Source organism: Panulirus ornatus, chromosome 6 (assembly GCF_036320965.1).
Source record: "Panulirus ornatus isolate Po-2019 chromosome 6, ASM3632096v1, whole genome shotgun sequence".
Classification (NCBI taxonomy): Eukaryota; Metazoa; Arthropoda; class Malacostraca; order Decapoda; family Palinuridae; genus Panulirus; species Panulirus ornatus.
The window spans coordinates 9,104,995-9,120,844 of NC_092229.1; the positions used below are offsets into that span (position 1 = coordinate 9,104,995).

The window sequence follows — 15,850 nt, forward strand, 5'->3', positions numbered from 1 at the left end:
TTGTTAGAAGCAGTGAAAAGTTTTTATCGAGGATGTAAGGCATGTGTACGTGTAGGAAGAGAGGAAAGTGATTGGTTCTCAGTGAATGTAGGTTTGCGGCAGGGGTGTATGATGTCTCCATGGTTGTTTAATTTGTTTATGGATGGGGTTGTTAGGGAGGTGAATGCAAGAGTTTTGGAAAGAGGGGCAAGTATGAAGTCTGTTGGGGATGAGAGAGCTTGGGAAGTGAGTCAGTTGTTGTTCGCTGATGATACAGCGCTGGTGGCTGATTCATGTGAGAAACTGCAGAAGCTGGTGACTGAGTTTGGTAAAGTGTGTGAAAGAAGAAAGTTAAGAGTAAATGTGAATAAGAGCAAGGTTATTAGGTACAGTAGGGTTGAGGGTCAAGTCAATTGGGAGGTGAGTTTGAATGGAGAAAAACTGGAGGAAGTGAAGTGTTTTAGATATCTGGGAGTGGATCTGGCAGCGGATGGAACCATGGAAGCGGAAGTGGATCATAGGGTGGGGGAGGGGGCGAAAATTCTGGGAGCCTTGAAGAATGTGTGGAAGTCGAGAACATTATCTCGGAAAGCAAAAATGGGTATGTTTGAAGGAATAGTGGTTCCAACAATGTTGTATGGTTGCGAGACGTGCGCTATGGATAGAGTTGTGCGCAGGAGGATGGATGTGCTGGAAATGAGATGTTTGAGGACAATATGTGGTGTGAGGTGGTTTGATCGAGTAAGTAACGTAAGGGTAAGAGAGATGTGTGGAAATAAAAAGAGCGTGGTTGAGAGAGCAGAAGAGGGTGTTTTGAAATGGTTCGGGCACATGGAGAGAATGAGTGAGGAAAGATTGACCAAGAGAATATATGTGTCGGAGGTGGAGGGAACGAGGAGAAGAGGGAGACCAAATTGGAGGTGGAAAGATGGAGTGAAAAAGATTTTGTGTGATCGGGGCCTGAACATGCAGGAGGGTGAAAGGAGGGCAAGGAATAGAGTGAATTGGAGCGATGTGGTATACCGGGGTTGACGTGCTGTCAGTGGATTGAATCAAGGCATGTGAAGTGTCTGGGGTAAACCATGGAAAGCTGTGTAGGTATGTATATTTGCATGTGTGGACGTGTGTATATACATGTGTATGGGGGTGGGTTGAGCCATTTCTTTCGTCTGTTTCCTTGCGCTACCTCGCAAACGCGGGAGACAGCGACAAAGCAAAAAAAAAATATATATATATATATATATATATATATATATATATATATATATATTTTTTTTTTTTTTTATTTTGCTTTGTCGCTGTCTCCTGCGTCAGCGAGGTAGGGCAAGGAAACAGACAAAAGAATGGCCCAACCCACCCACATATATATAGGAAATATATATAGGATATATATAGGAAAGGATCTCACTTTTGCGCGTGATCAAGTATATTCATATGAGTCCACGGGGAAAATGAAACACGATAAGTTCCTAATTGCACTTTCGTGTAATAATCACATCATGGAATGTCTTGGACAATCGCATGTTTACCAAATGGCATCCTAGCTCTGTCTCCTTGTTGTATATCAACTGACTGTTATATTTCTCTCTTGTGTCTCCCCTGATGATGTGATTATTACATGAAAGTGCACTTAGGAACTTAACGTGTTTCATTTTCCCCATGGACTCATAGGAATATATTTATATGTGTGTGTGTGTGTGTGTGTGTGTGTTATTTGTAATCCACAAAGTGTCCACTTGGACTTGTTTCAGGCTTTACTGTTGAATTGCATAGTTTGATCGATTTATATGTAATGGATTTAGTGTTCTAGGTACACTATCCTGTATCTGAAATCATATCAACATAGTGCTTCTCTTGTACTTTGTAGATCCAGAAAAAAAATATTTCATACTTTCAAAGTGATGTTACAAGGCAAGACACTTACTCCCTGTTGATAACAGTTGCATAGGGAAGCCGCTTCCTGAGCCCAAGTTGATAGAAGCCAGCAAAGTGATTGCCCGGGATCTGACAGGGAAAGATTTAACGGATAAATGCACATTTTATGTCAGAACCTGAAATAACAGAACCACAGAGTAAGGCATGTGACTTTTAGTGTTTGTGCCACCTTTCATAAGTGTGGTTTTGTTAGTGCCTTATGGATTTTTTGATCCATTTCACTTCATTTGTGTTGTGGACACCACTGGTAATGTGAATGAGCTTTAGTGGTGGCCTGATTATCAACCAGTAGAATCTCCCCAGCCAGTTGTTTCCAAATATGCCTAAATCTCAGTACATTTGAAAGGTATCCTGCTGTTCTAGCCCACTGCCTTTACAAGTTTGGAGGCTGTCCAGTAGTTAACACATTGACTCTGTGACTCTGTGCGTGGGAAAGAAAACTAAGCGATACTCTTTGAGTAAATGTGTGAAACTCTTGTGTGTTATGTGTGTTATGCTACCAACAAAATATTACTAAAAAGTATGTGTTCAATTACAAACAGCAGAGCATCATCAGTATACAACAACTGATCTAACTTTCAATTTGTTTTTATCATGGGTTGGGAAAACATCACTGTGTCACAACTTTTGTCTCATCAGATTTAATGCCAAAGCCATGAATGACACCAAACTTCAAATGTGATATAAAATAACATTAAAGTACTCCTCCATTTATTCAGACCATTCATACTTCCATTTATCTTATCATCAAACTTCCATTGCTTCTGTTGTGGAAGCTTTCAATGCCATTTGGAAGTCTTCCCTGTTAACCACATTGAGTCAGAACTTTCTCGGCAGCTTTCCTGATAATCTATCATATGCCCTCTTCTAAATCTGTAAATGTTGCATAAATATTCTCTCTGTGTAGAATGTTGACCATGTGGGAAGTATTCTTTCTCCCATATCCCCAGGGATATTATTTATTATTTTTATTTTTTTTTTATTTTGCTTTGTCGCTGTCTCCCGCGTTAGCGAGGAAGTGTTAAGAACAGAAGACTGAGCCTTTGAGGGAATATCCTCACTTGGCCCCCTTCTCTGTTCCTTCTTTTGGAAAATTAAAAATGAGAGGGGAGGATTTCCAGCCCCCCCACTCCCTTCCCTTTTAGTCGCCTTCTACAACACGCAGGGAATACATGGGAAGTATTCTTTCTCCCCTATTATTATTATTATTATTATTATTATTATTATTATTATTATGATAAATCAGCACTCGTAAGGCAGAACTCTGTTCATAAAGGAGTCAGTATTGCAGACTTCACCATGGTTCATAATACTGATTGGCTACTAAGGTGCAGCAAAGCAGCCATGTCTTGTTGCAGGACCCATACATAATCTGTACGTTGTGAGCATTCATTATCATCTTCTTGCAGGGAATTTCCTCTGCATTAGATAACAATACACTAAAAGTAGGCTTTCCCTTACAAAAGCTAAGTTAAAAGAAATGTGTTATATGTATCTACAATTCCAGGGATGCTGTTTCCTATTCATCCACTTACCTATTCATGTATGATCCCTCCCTCCAAATCCAGCCCTTCTTAATACTTTTAATTTTCTCAAAGACGCATAATCAAAGAAGATATGATAGGTGTAATCCTAATCCTGAGGTTTTTCCACGTAAATTTGCATGTTATGTACAAAACTTTGCAATTCCCATCATCACTCGAGAATCATGTTTCACCATAAAGGATATGGTAGTCTCACAGAGAAGAAAAAGATATCTGGATATGACTAGCATATCTGTAATAGTTTTTGATATATGCAAGAAGAATAAGATATGAGACTTAAAATGTGTTGGTCATTGAATTACAAGAAAAGCAGAAATGCTATAGATTTAGTAAAGAATTATTAAGATTTTTATTTACGACATACAAATTACACTAACCTCTTTCACTGAACAGTTGCCATTCAGTAGATAATTCATGATAAGTTTGTCAGAAAGATATGCAAATTTCGAGTCAGTCAGAATAAGATCAAGAGCCTCCTGGTTACTGTTTAGGGAGAGACTTGGGTTCCGCACCATCTCTTCATAAACCTTCTTGTACTTAGATATCTAAGGAAAAGCAAAAGCATTAGAAAGTGGTTCAACTCCAACTTAGTTGATGGTGCAAATGACATAAAAGTTGTCAGTCAGATATGTGATGAAAATGGATGCAGAGATTTTAAGGATGGTGCAAAAATTTAACATATTCATAAGAACTTAATTTTATTTGTCAGTGTCACATTAAACAGTCACTGCTTAAGTTACTTCACTATATGATGGTTGGGAGAGCTTCCAACCCCTTCCTCAAGAAAATAAAGAGAAATGAGAATTGGTAAATGAATACATAGATGATTAATGGGAATAGTCTCATCAAAGAAAAATAAACACCCATATACACACATATACATACATCCATATCAACATATATAGATACATATACACATACACAGGCATATGCATATAAACACATGTACATAATCATACTTACTTGCCTTCATCCATTACCGGCACCACCCCACCTCACAGGAAACAGCATCATCACCCCATGGCAATGAAGTAGCGCCAGGAAAACAGACAAAAAAGGCCACATTCATTCACACTCGGTCTTTAGCTGTCATGTGTAATGCACTGGAAACCACATCTCCCTGTCCACATCCAGACCCCACAGACCTTTCTATGGTTTATCCCAGACATTTCACATGCCCTGTTTCAGTCCATTGACAGCACATTGACCCCAGTATACCACATTGTTCCAAGTTACTAAATTCCTTGCATGCCTCTCACCGATTGCATGAATTCTTTTTTCACTCCATCCTTCTACCTCCCATTGGGTCTCCTGCTTCTCCTTGTTCCCTCCACCTCTGACACATATATCCTCTTTGTCAACCTTTCCTCACTCATTCTCTCCATATGTCCACACCATTCCAACACACCCTCTTCTGCTCTCTCAACCACACTTTTTATTACACACATATCTCTTACCCTTTCATTATTTACTTGATCAAACCACCTCACACCACATAATGTCCTCAATCATTTCATTTCCAACACATCCACCCTCCTCCATACAACCCTATCTATAGCCCATGCCTTTCAACCATATAATACTGTTGGAACTACTATTCCTTCAAACATACCCATTTTCACTCCAAGAAAGTGTTCTCTCTTTCCACACATTCTTCATTGCTCCCAGAACCTTCACTCCCTCCCCCACTGTATGACACGCTTCCACTTCCATGGTTCTAAGACACTTCACTTCCTCCAATTTTTCTCTATTCAAACTTATATCCCAATTAACTTATCCCTAAACCCTGCTGAATCTAATAATCTTGCTCTTATTCTCATTTACTCTCAACTTTCTCCTTGCACACACTTTTCCAAACTGAGTCACCAACTTCTGCAGTTTCTCACTCGAATCAGCCACTTTTGCTGTATCATCAGCAAACAACAACTGACTCACTTCCCAGGCCCTCTCATCCACAACAGACTGCATACTTGCCCCTCGATCCAAAACTCATGCGTTTACCTCCCTAAACACCCCATTTATAAAGAAGGTAAACAACCATGGAGACATCACACACCCCTGCTGCATACCGACCTTCCTACTCGTACATCTGCACTACACCCATGATAAAAACTTCTTACTGCTTCTAGCAGCTTACCTCCCACAATGTATACTCTTAAGACCCTCCACAAAGCATCTCTATCAATCCTATTATATGCCTTCTCCAGATCCAGATCCATCTCTTTTTTAATTATTTCTCACACATTCTTCAAAGCAAATACCTGATCTACACATATGAAAATACGCAAGTAAGAGTACATAATTGTTTTAGATTTTCCAGTAATGTGTAAATTTTCAACGGGATAGTTAAGGGTACGAAAGCAACCATACAAATTAAACTTGCAAAGTATGACAGTACAGCTTCTCATGTCGCAACCATACAAATTAAACTTGCAAAGTATGACAGTACAGCTTCTCATGTCAAGTGTTGGCTTAATGAAATTTGGGAACCTTAAGTAGCATTTTAGAAAACAAGAATTATCTTAAAAATTTTTGTTTTGATAAAAAGCATGTATCATGAGGCCACCATGTGAAATGAGGTCAGCATGTGTTATGCGAATAACATGTATCATGAGGTAAACATGTGTCATTAGGGTACTGTGTGTCATGAGGTCAACATGTGTCATAAGGTCAGAAAATTAGGAGTGAACAGTGAAAAGTTATGAAAGAGGTGTGATCTGTAGGTCAAGGTATTACTTTATGTAAGAATTATGTATTGCATTATGATTAATGAATAATACAACTATTAAGAGTATATATGTTAGACACATGATTGGACTTAAAGGAAAGAAATTTGCCAAAAAAAAAATGCTTCCTTTGGTCTTCAGTACTGCATTGATTTAAATGTACATACCAACCAACCAGTACAGTTTCTGAAACATTTTCGTTGACAGAACATCGATGAAAACAAGTGTGAGGACAAAGAAATGTTCACTGTAGTATATGGATTGTAATACCAGAGCTCCTTCCACAGAAAATAATCTATCAGATGTACTCTTCTGGACAAAGTGCTATCAACCCACATGATATGATTTTTTGAGAGTTCATTCATGACTGACCTAGTGCTTTCTCTAATGCTGTACCTGAAGAAGTCTTATTGTTGCAGTGCCTTTGAGGACTCCTATTTTCCATCCTGGGGTTGCAAGAGCTTGATCAAGAGAAGTGAAGGGCAACTTGATGCTTGATACAGTCAGAAAAGAGGTGAGGCGTGCCGTATATGAGGCATACAACACCACAGATGAAAACCAGAACATCCACAGAACAGCTTGAGCTCTAGCAGTTGTGGGGAGGATCCATGATCCTAAGGGAATAAAAAAGAATTAATTTCAGCAGACTGTTCCAATACACAAAAATTACATTGAGCAAACTGTACTGATGCATGAAAATTTCATTCAGTAATCTGCCAAAGCACAAAAAATTACTTTCAGCAAATTTAGCAAAATTATAATCGGTACTCACTATTTTTAGGTTTGGACTGATATGCAATTCCATTTGACATAAATTTCTGAAATACTTTTACCCAACTATTCCCATCACTGTTTCAAGTTAGTAAAATTGTTTTATGATTTATGAATTATTAATAATCACCAGAACAGACTCCTATGCAACAGGTATTAATGTCCTTAAAAATTGCTACTCTAAAGTTATAGAGACACAGGCAAACATCAAGATACTTCAAAGATCAGTTATTTGTACAAGGGTTATTAGCCTATCACAAACTAATGGGTGAATATCAGATGAATCCATTGAGTGTGTGAGATTTGTAAGAAAAAAGGGATTACTTGTTAAGTACAAATGCTTTCATGCAATATTTCGTATCTTGAATTAGGATGATTAATGATGGATGAGAGGTGATGCAGTAATTGTACAAAGTGCAAAGAATAAAGAATGAATGTTTCAGTCAAGAGGAATTAATGTGTGGTTCAAAAGATGCCCTGATGAGCAATGCTTTGAAAATTTAAGAAAGACAGTGGAATTAGACAAAGATTGTGGGGAATTCATAGGGTTTGAATACATGGACCAAATTTTGACTGTAAAATTGTTAATTATGAAAACTGGGAAAAGTTAAGGGACAGGGCTGTTACTGACAACAGTACCAAGAAAACTATGCAGATGATGTGGTTATGTTAAGGAAGTTATTGAAGCAGAATAAATCACTTAAGATTTAATCATGCCATACATAACAACAGATTACACAAACAATACAAATGAAAGGTTGGGTTGAGCATGGATGCACTTTTTTTCCCTACCATTGCTATCTTCTGTTCTACCTTGGTGTTACTACTTCAAGTACAGTAGTGTAACTGAATTAATGTTGTGCTGAAATGGAACTTTTGACTGATTATGACAAGGCCAAATGATAGAGTTCTTAGAGGAATTAGATCAGTGTATATTGATACTCATGAAAAAATGTCAGAGGAGGTGTGGAAAGCAAAGACATTGTTAGATAGTTCCTAAGCCTTTGGGCAACTGGAATATGGCAGTCAGTATCATGTAAGTCTATACTGACTGACCAAACATCTTTTGGTAAGATTTATTTTCCTGACTTTGCCCTCGTCATTTTGAATAGCTTTAATGTTTGAAAAGCCTGCTTTTTTGTTTTAGATTTCTTCTTAGTAGTAAGGAAGATAGCATTTTTGTATACTGAACCAAGGGCTAGTTCCATGTAATTTGTTGTATTAAGATCTTTTAAGCACTCAGTATGTAGTGGTTCTGTAGTTGGCACAGGTAAAAGATAGACCCAATTACAAATGAGGCCTGTCTAATTTCTGTCCAGACTTACCAAAAATGTTTTATTTTGGCCCTAATTAGGAGCAAGCTGTCATACTCCTTAAATAACTGAGGAATACTTTCTGCAAAATTTGCAGCATCCACATCCCATGGAGGCTGATGCTGTAGAAGTTTACAGTAAATACCTTTATACAAGCACTGAAAAAACAATAAAAACCCTCATAAAGACTAAGAATGAAAGAAAAGATGCTTATACATGCTGAAGATCCAAGGAATAAGTACTTTGTTACAAGAAAAAGAAAAGAAAAACATCAAATGTGTGCATGATATCTTGTATACCAGGAATGATGGTGAGTGATCCCACACTTATTGCCTGAAAGATCTGACCAGAGGGAGCTGTGAGGGAGATCTTTTTAGAGCTGCCATACAGCACACAGTACAGATACAGATCCATGGACAGAGGGAGGGTTTATTTCTCAGGTGGGGCCCAATGGGCTCATTTACCATCATTATACAAGTGTTAAACTCTCATATTCCATTCTCATAAGACAATCCTTGCCAAGGCTAAAAAGAAAATGAGCATTTTACCATTTTACCAAGATTTTTCAACTGCCTTAACGCAGAAAGAGTTGCCAGCAGAGCAACACAGTTGCAGTTGATAACCAAGATACAATGGATACTATGTTGACAAAATTCAGTGAAAATGATTCTTCTGAGATAGAGCAGCTTCATTGTTTAGTAAGCTTCGAAAGCTCTTAGAGCAAGAGAGGTAGGGAAAGAAAAAGTAAAGACTTCTCCCTTTAATTGGATAGCATAATGAGTATCAAAGCATGCTGATGAACTGGTCTTGACATTTGTATTAAGTCGATGGAAATCACCAACTGATACCAAGATAATGTGTGCAATATCATGTACTGATTCCACCATCATTGGCTGATGCCTATTCATGATTGAACAATCTATACTAGTCTGATTTGACTGTCTGTGTTACAGTGAACATCACAGAAATGACCCTTGAAATTCATATTTCTATAATGGATCTCCCTAGAGATTCCTGAAGCAAGGGGCACAGACTATGTCTTTCTCAGATTCATTGTGCTGGAATGATGGAGAAATTAACTAATGGAAGAAAAAAATTCATGAATTTCACATCTGGACTTATAAATAATCATACATATGCTCTCCTGAGTTCTTCACCTTTTGATTAGAAAGTTTACTCCTTTTTGTATGAACCCTTTCATCTTTTTTCCCCCATTTGTATGGATAAGAAATTCTTTTAGCCAAATGAACTCTTATCAAAATCCCTCATTGAAAAATGAGCTTTTCAGATGCATTCCCAGAAACATGGAGAATTTTTTGCATAAAAAAATGAATTCTTTATAGCCTCAGCAACCACCGTGTTGTAAGCCACTTCAAGATAAACAGAAGTGACATCGATTAATCAAAACCAAGGCACCACACAGTCAGCATACAGTTTGTTGGCTGGTTATTTGTACTTTTGGCTCATCAACTGCCAGGTTCATTAAGGGCATTGGTGTAAAGCTACTTCCACTAGTCAAAAAATCCTTAACACCTTCAATTGTTTGTATTATTGTAGAACTACATACAAGTTACAGTAAACATAGAATAAATAAAGCCAACTTATGTATCTCTGAATGAATGAGGCCAGAAGTGAAGACACTACCAATGATGGTTCTAGTGAACAAGACATAATACAAGAACAAACACCCTAGGAGAAATCATGCCTATTATTTTTTGTATATTTAATTGCCTTTCCCACCTTTGTAAGTAAGCATCTGGAACATGAATAACTGCCTCATTGGCACACATCCAGTCTTAAGCTGTCATAATGCAATGAAACCAGCATTGACTATCCACAGCTAAGCTCTATTCATTACTCCATAGGTAATCTTCACTGCTTCATAGGCATAATGTACTTAACAAAATTTACAACATTTTCCATGTAATTTAGGCATCCCAGACCAGTGTAATTAATCATCTGGAATACTCTGAAGTAACTGTACTATCTTCCTGAACCATGTATAACTTTAACTTTTCCATCAGACTTTCAGTCATATGACAGCAACCTTTTAGATTGGGTCTTTGACAGTTTTCATGGTATGTGACATACCAGGTCTTAAGATGTATAGGTTCACATGACAAATCAACATAACAGAAACAAGTAGTTATGAAGAGGAATATAAGATATTAGATGAGCGTGAAAGATATAGAGATTATGTGAAAACAAACAAAGCATAATTCATTTGTAGAACATTACATTGTCAGTCACAGTAGAAAGTAGAGTAAATGAGGTTGGGAGTGATATGAACCATAAAAGAAATGTTAAACATTTGAAACCTAATATTTTACTGTACTCAAAGCAAGTTAGTTTGAAGAGAAGAAACCATTGTATGAGAAAGATGCATGAAAAGGTTATCTTGTGCAATGAGAAGTGCTGAGCATCAGGGAGATTATGGTGTGTTATACTATGGGGATTGGTGTTGCTGTGCAAAACCACAAGAAAAAAGTATACTGTGTAGAAAGTGGACCAAGATATAGTGCATTAAAAGCATATGTGGGTGCTACAAGCTTAATTGCACATAACACTGAATACAAATTTCATAATTCCCTCATCATGTATCAACATATGTAGCAATGTAGAAATGAAGCATGCTCACCTTGCTGTACGAGGCAAGAGTAGAAGATGAAAGCAATATTTTGTCCATGATTAAAATGAGGGTCTTCATCTCTCTGATGTCGAACAATGACCCAGAAGCCAAAGGTCATGACAGCAAGCAACAGTATGACGGCCAGCCATGTCCCCCAGTGAAACGACAGCACATAGGTATTCCAGCCAATTGTATGCAGCGAAGAGTTTGTTGCAACATACAGTGTCATTCCAGTGTATGCTATACAGATAAACAAATTTAATGAAACAAATTCATTGTCTGCTGTTATTACCTTTCATGTATTTTAACATTTTGTATTTATACACCAATGATGCATACTACTGTGAGGCACTGTTGTTAAACCCACGAAGAAAAGTTTCAGATTTAGCAGTGAGTATTGACTGATGACAGACTGTACCATAATTCAATATTAAGTTAGAATTAAGTAGTCTGGATACTGTCAGGAACATATCCTTCAGTTGACTAATAACTAATAATATGTAAGTCTTATTGTGATATGTTTCTCATGTAAACATTGATTTGCATATCTTTGTCCTTAGTATTATCTACTTGCAGGTAGATAATGCAATGGTATTGTACAATGGGGAGAGTCAGTATTGTCTTATTTGGATTCATTCTGCAATTAAAAAGGGTATGGTAAATTGTGTTGCTTTATATCAAAATGATTAGGGTACAAGAAAATATCGTGAAACCTGAACACTCACCAACTGGCTCAGAGAAATCCATAACCATGAACCGTTCGTGTGTCATAGAAAGTCCTGCCAGGGCAACATCAGCTCGCTGTGGATGAGATATTTTTTTATCAGAATTTAAGTTTACTGTCTAGGTTTTTGATTTCTGTGTAAGTGTAAAGATTTCATGATAAAATCTGGCAAAAGAATATGGGTCTTTAAGTGGTCTAATTGAGAAAAAGAATTATCTTTATTTTCAGTAGAGTAAGGTGATCAGTGATTACTTGGTATAAGAGATATGAAATCCTATTTTACAAGGCATGATGAATATTCCAGTTGTATGTTGCTATTGAACCTATTTGCACAGACATATTAATTTCCTTTTTACAATGACCTTGTAATGCTTTCCTCCATTGACCTACAAGTAGGTGGGGACGAGGAGTGTAATGAGCTTATGATATTCTTGTGTGTATCTTGTAGATATGGTATGGAATATGATTGCTTCAGACTGTTTAGAAATTTATAATGATTACATGCAACTGTCAGGAGCCAGTTCAAGTAATCATTCAGTACACCAAGAAACTAAAGATACGGGAAACAGCGTATAATTGATAACTTTTTGTACTGTATAGGGAGGGAGCTCTACTTTCATGAGGTCCCATCTCATGAGTTTTCTCTTCCATCATATAACCTTTTAAACTTCTGTGTACTGTCTGTATTTACTGTTTTGTCAATTAACTTGTTTAATCCATCCATAATCCATGCCCTGTATATACTTCCTTACAATGTTTCAAAGAAATTTCGTACTTCTTACTCTGGCTCCTAGTTGCTCTTTCTTTCAAAAACTTGTCCACTGTTAGTGCTATCCACTGTCTACTCTGTTATGATAATTTAGAAACTTTATGATAAAGTCATTCCATATACTCCTTTGCATGGTGGGGAAATATATAGTATCTAACTTTTCCCTGTATCTTACATATCATATTTCAGGTACCATTTTTGTTTCTTTCCTCTGCACCCTCTTTATTAGATCTTTATATTTCTTAAAGTAAAGTGGCCAAAACTGAAATGCATGCTTAGAGTTAGGACTAATACACCATACATATAAATTTTGTGAATAGATTACTGAACATTTTCTTATCCGTGTATTTGATTGCATTTATAATATCAACCAAGAGATAGTTTGCCTCCTTCATAACTCACCCCACATTATGCTCTGGCAATAGGTTGTATACATTGTTGATCCCAAGTCCTAATGCAGCCCATGAGGGAGATTTTTTTTGTTCTGTAGATCTGGTATTTTAGCATCTTTGCCAACCTTGGAACTGGAATGAAGATTGTTTCCTTCCATGATGAAGACACTGTGTCTTTCAGAAAGTCTTTTTATGCTTGACTGTGCTTTCTGGTGAAATATCACTTGTTACAGAATATTGTCACTTGCTTTTTTCTTTTTTTTCTTTTGGTAATTCATCTGAATTATTTTTTATAACTTCAGAAATTTTGTTTCAAGCCTCCCAAGCCATCTCCTCACCCCCCTTAATTGTATCAAATGCTTGATGATGCTGTAGTCTCTGTCTCTTCTTCAAAGCCTGAGCTAGACTTGACTGCTCCTTTTATGTACAGTACATGCATATGGCTATCTGTGATGACTATTTGTGTGTTACAGGGAAAGAGTTTTACACTTGTGTTGCCTCATCTTTCAAACTTTTATGTATTATTTATTTATTTATTTATTATACTTTGCTGCTGTCTCCCGTGTTAGTGAGGTAGCGCAAGGAAACAAATGAAAGGATGGCCCAACCCACCCACATACACATGTATATACATACACGTCCACACATGCACATATACATACCTATGCATCTCAACGTATACGTCTATATACACACACAGACATATACATATGTACATAATTCATACTGTCTGCCCTTATTCATTCCCGTCGCCACCCCGCCACACATGAAATGACAACCCCCTCCCCTTCATGTGTGTGAGGTAGCGCTAGGAAAAGACAACAAAGGCCACATTTGTTCACCCTCAGTCTCTAGCTGTCATGTATAATGCACCGAAACCACAGCTCCCTTTCCACATCCAGGCCCCACAAAACTTTCCATGGTTTACCCCAGATGCTTCACATGCCCTGGTTCAATCCATTGACAGCACGTTGACCCTGGTATACTGCATCGTTCCAGTTCACTCTATTCCTTGCATGCTTTTCACCCTCCTGCATGTTCAGGCCCCGATGATGCAAAATCTTTTTCACTCCATCTTTCCACCTCCAATTTTGTCTCCCACTTCTCCTCGTTCCCTCCACCTCTGACACATATATCCTCTTTGTCAATCTTTCGTCACTCATCCTCTCCATGTGACCAAACCATTTCAAAACACCCTCTTCTGCTCTCTCAACCACACTCTTTTTATTACCACACATCTCTTACCCTTTCATTACTTATTCGATCAAACCCCATCACACCACATATTGTCCTCAAACATCTCATTTCCAACACATCCACCCTCCTCCGCACAACTCTATCTATAGCCCATGCCTCGCAACCATATAGCATTGTTGGAACCACTATTCCTTCAAACATACCCATTTTCGCTTTCCAAGATAACGTTCTTGACTTCCACACATTTTTCAACACTCTCAGGACTTTCGCCCCCTTCCCCAACCTATGATTCACTTCCGCTTCCATGGTTCCATCTGCTGCCAAATCCACTCCCAGATATCTAAAACACTTCACTTCCTCCAATTTTTCTCCTTTCAAACTTACTTCCCAGTTGACTTGTCCCTCAACCCTACTGCACCTAATAACCTTGCTCTTATTCACGTTTACTCTCAGCTTTCTTCTTTCACACACTTTACCAAACTCAGTCACCAGCTTCTGCAGTTTCTCACCCGAATCAGCCACCAGCACTGTATCATTAGCTAACAACAACTGACTCACTTCCCAAGCGCTCTCATCCACAACAGACTGCATACTTGCCCCTCTTTCCAAAACTCTTGCATTCACCTCCCTAACAACCCCATCCATAAACAAATTAAACAACCATAGAGACATCACGCACCCCTGCCGCAAACCAGCAGTCACTGAGAACCAATCACTTTCCTCTCATCCTACTCGTACACGTCTTATATCCTCGATAAAAACTTTTCACTGCCTCTAACAACTTGCCGCCCACACCATATATTCTTAATACCTTCTACAAAGCATCTCTATCAACTCTATAATATGCCTTCTCCAGATCCATAGATGCTACATAGAAATCCTTTTGCTTTTCTGAGTATTTCTCACATACATTCTTCAAAGCAAACACCTGATTCACACATCCTCTATCACTTCTGAAACCACACTGCTCTTCCCCAATCTGATGCTCTGTACATGCCTTCACCCTCTCAATCAATACCCTCCCATATAATTTACCAGAATACTCAACAAGCGTATACCTCTGTAATTTGAGCACTCACTTTTATCCCCTTTGCCTTTGTACAATGGCACTATGCAAGCATTCCACCAATCCTCAGGCACCTCACCATGATTCATACATACATTAAATAACATTACCAACCAGTCAACAATAGTCACCCCCTTTTTTTTTAATAAATTCCACTGCAATACCATCCAAACCCACTGCCTTGCCAGCTTTCATCTTCAGCAAAGCTTTTACCACCTCTTCTCTGTTTACCAAATCATTCTCCCTAACCCTCTCACTTTGCACACCATCTCAACCAAAACACCCTATATCTGCCACTCTATCATCAAACACATTCAACAAACCTTCAAAATACTCACTCCATCTCCTTCTCACATCACCACTACTTGTTATCACCTCCCCATTAGCCCCCTTCACTGATGTTCCCATTTGTTCCCTTGTCTTATGCACTTTATTTACCTCCTTCCAAATAAAGTGTATAGAAATGCTATTTGTATACACACACACACACACACACACACACACACACACACACACACACACACACACAGAACACACACACACACACACACACACACACACACACACACACACACACACACACACACACACACACACACACACACACACACACCAGCCCAAGCATGATCATCAAATGTGTTCATGTGGATGTGTGTGCAGTTTTAAGTTTGTTTACAGATTACTGTTGATGTGCCTAAGTATATATCAGAACATTTTCTGTAACCAATTTTGATTCTTAGTATCTAACTCATTTTTATACTTCACATAGCTAATGCTCACCATTTTGGCTACCTGTTTTACCAAT

The 15,850-nt window shown here is 38.0% G+C and overlaps 1 protein-coding gene across 1 annotated transcript in view; it reads right to left on the reverse strand.

Annotated features, from left to right (window-relative positions):
* LOC139749053 (probable glutamate receptor) overlaps positions 1-15,850 on the reverse strand; it is a 33,959-nt gene that overhangs the window by 5,920 nt on the left and 12,189 nt on the right. Inside the window, exons 7-11 of the mRNA XM_071662494.1 lie at positions 11,623-11,698; positions 10,907-11,137; positions 6,581-6,798; positions 3,836-4,003; positions 1,904-1,983 (exon numbers count right to left, since the gene is read on the reverse strand). Of these exons, the coding sequence (XP_071518595.1) occupies positions 1,904-1,983; positions 3,836-4,003; positions 6,581-6,798; positions 10,907-11,137; positions 11,623-11,698 (773 nt within the window). The remainder of the gene's footprint in view (positions 1-1,903; positions 1,984-3,835; positions 4,004-6,580; positions 6,799-10,906; positions 11,138-11,622; positions 11,699-15,850) is intronic.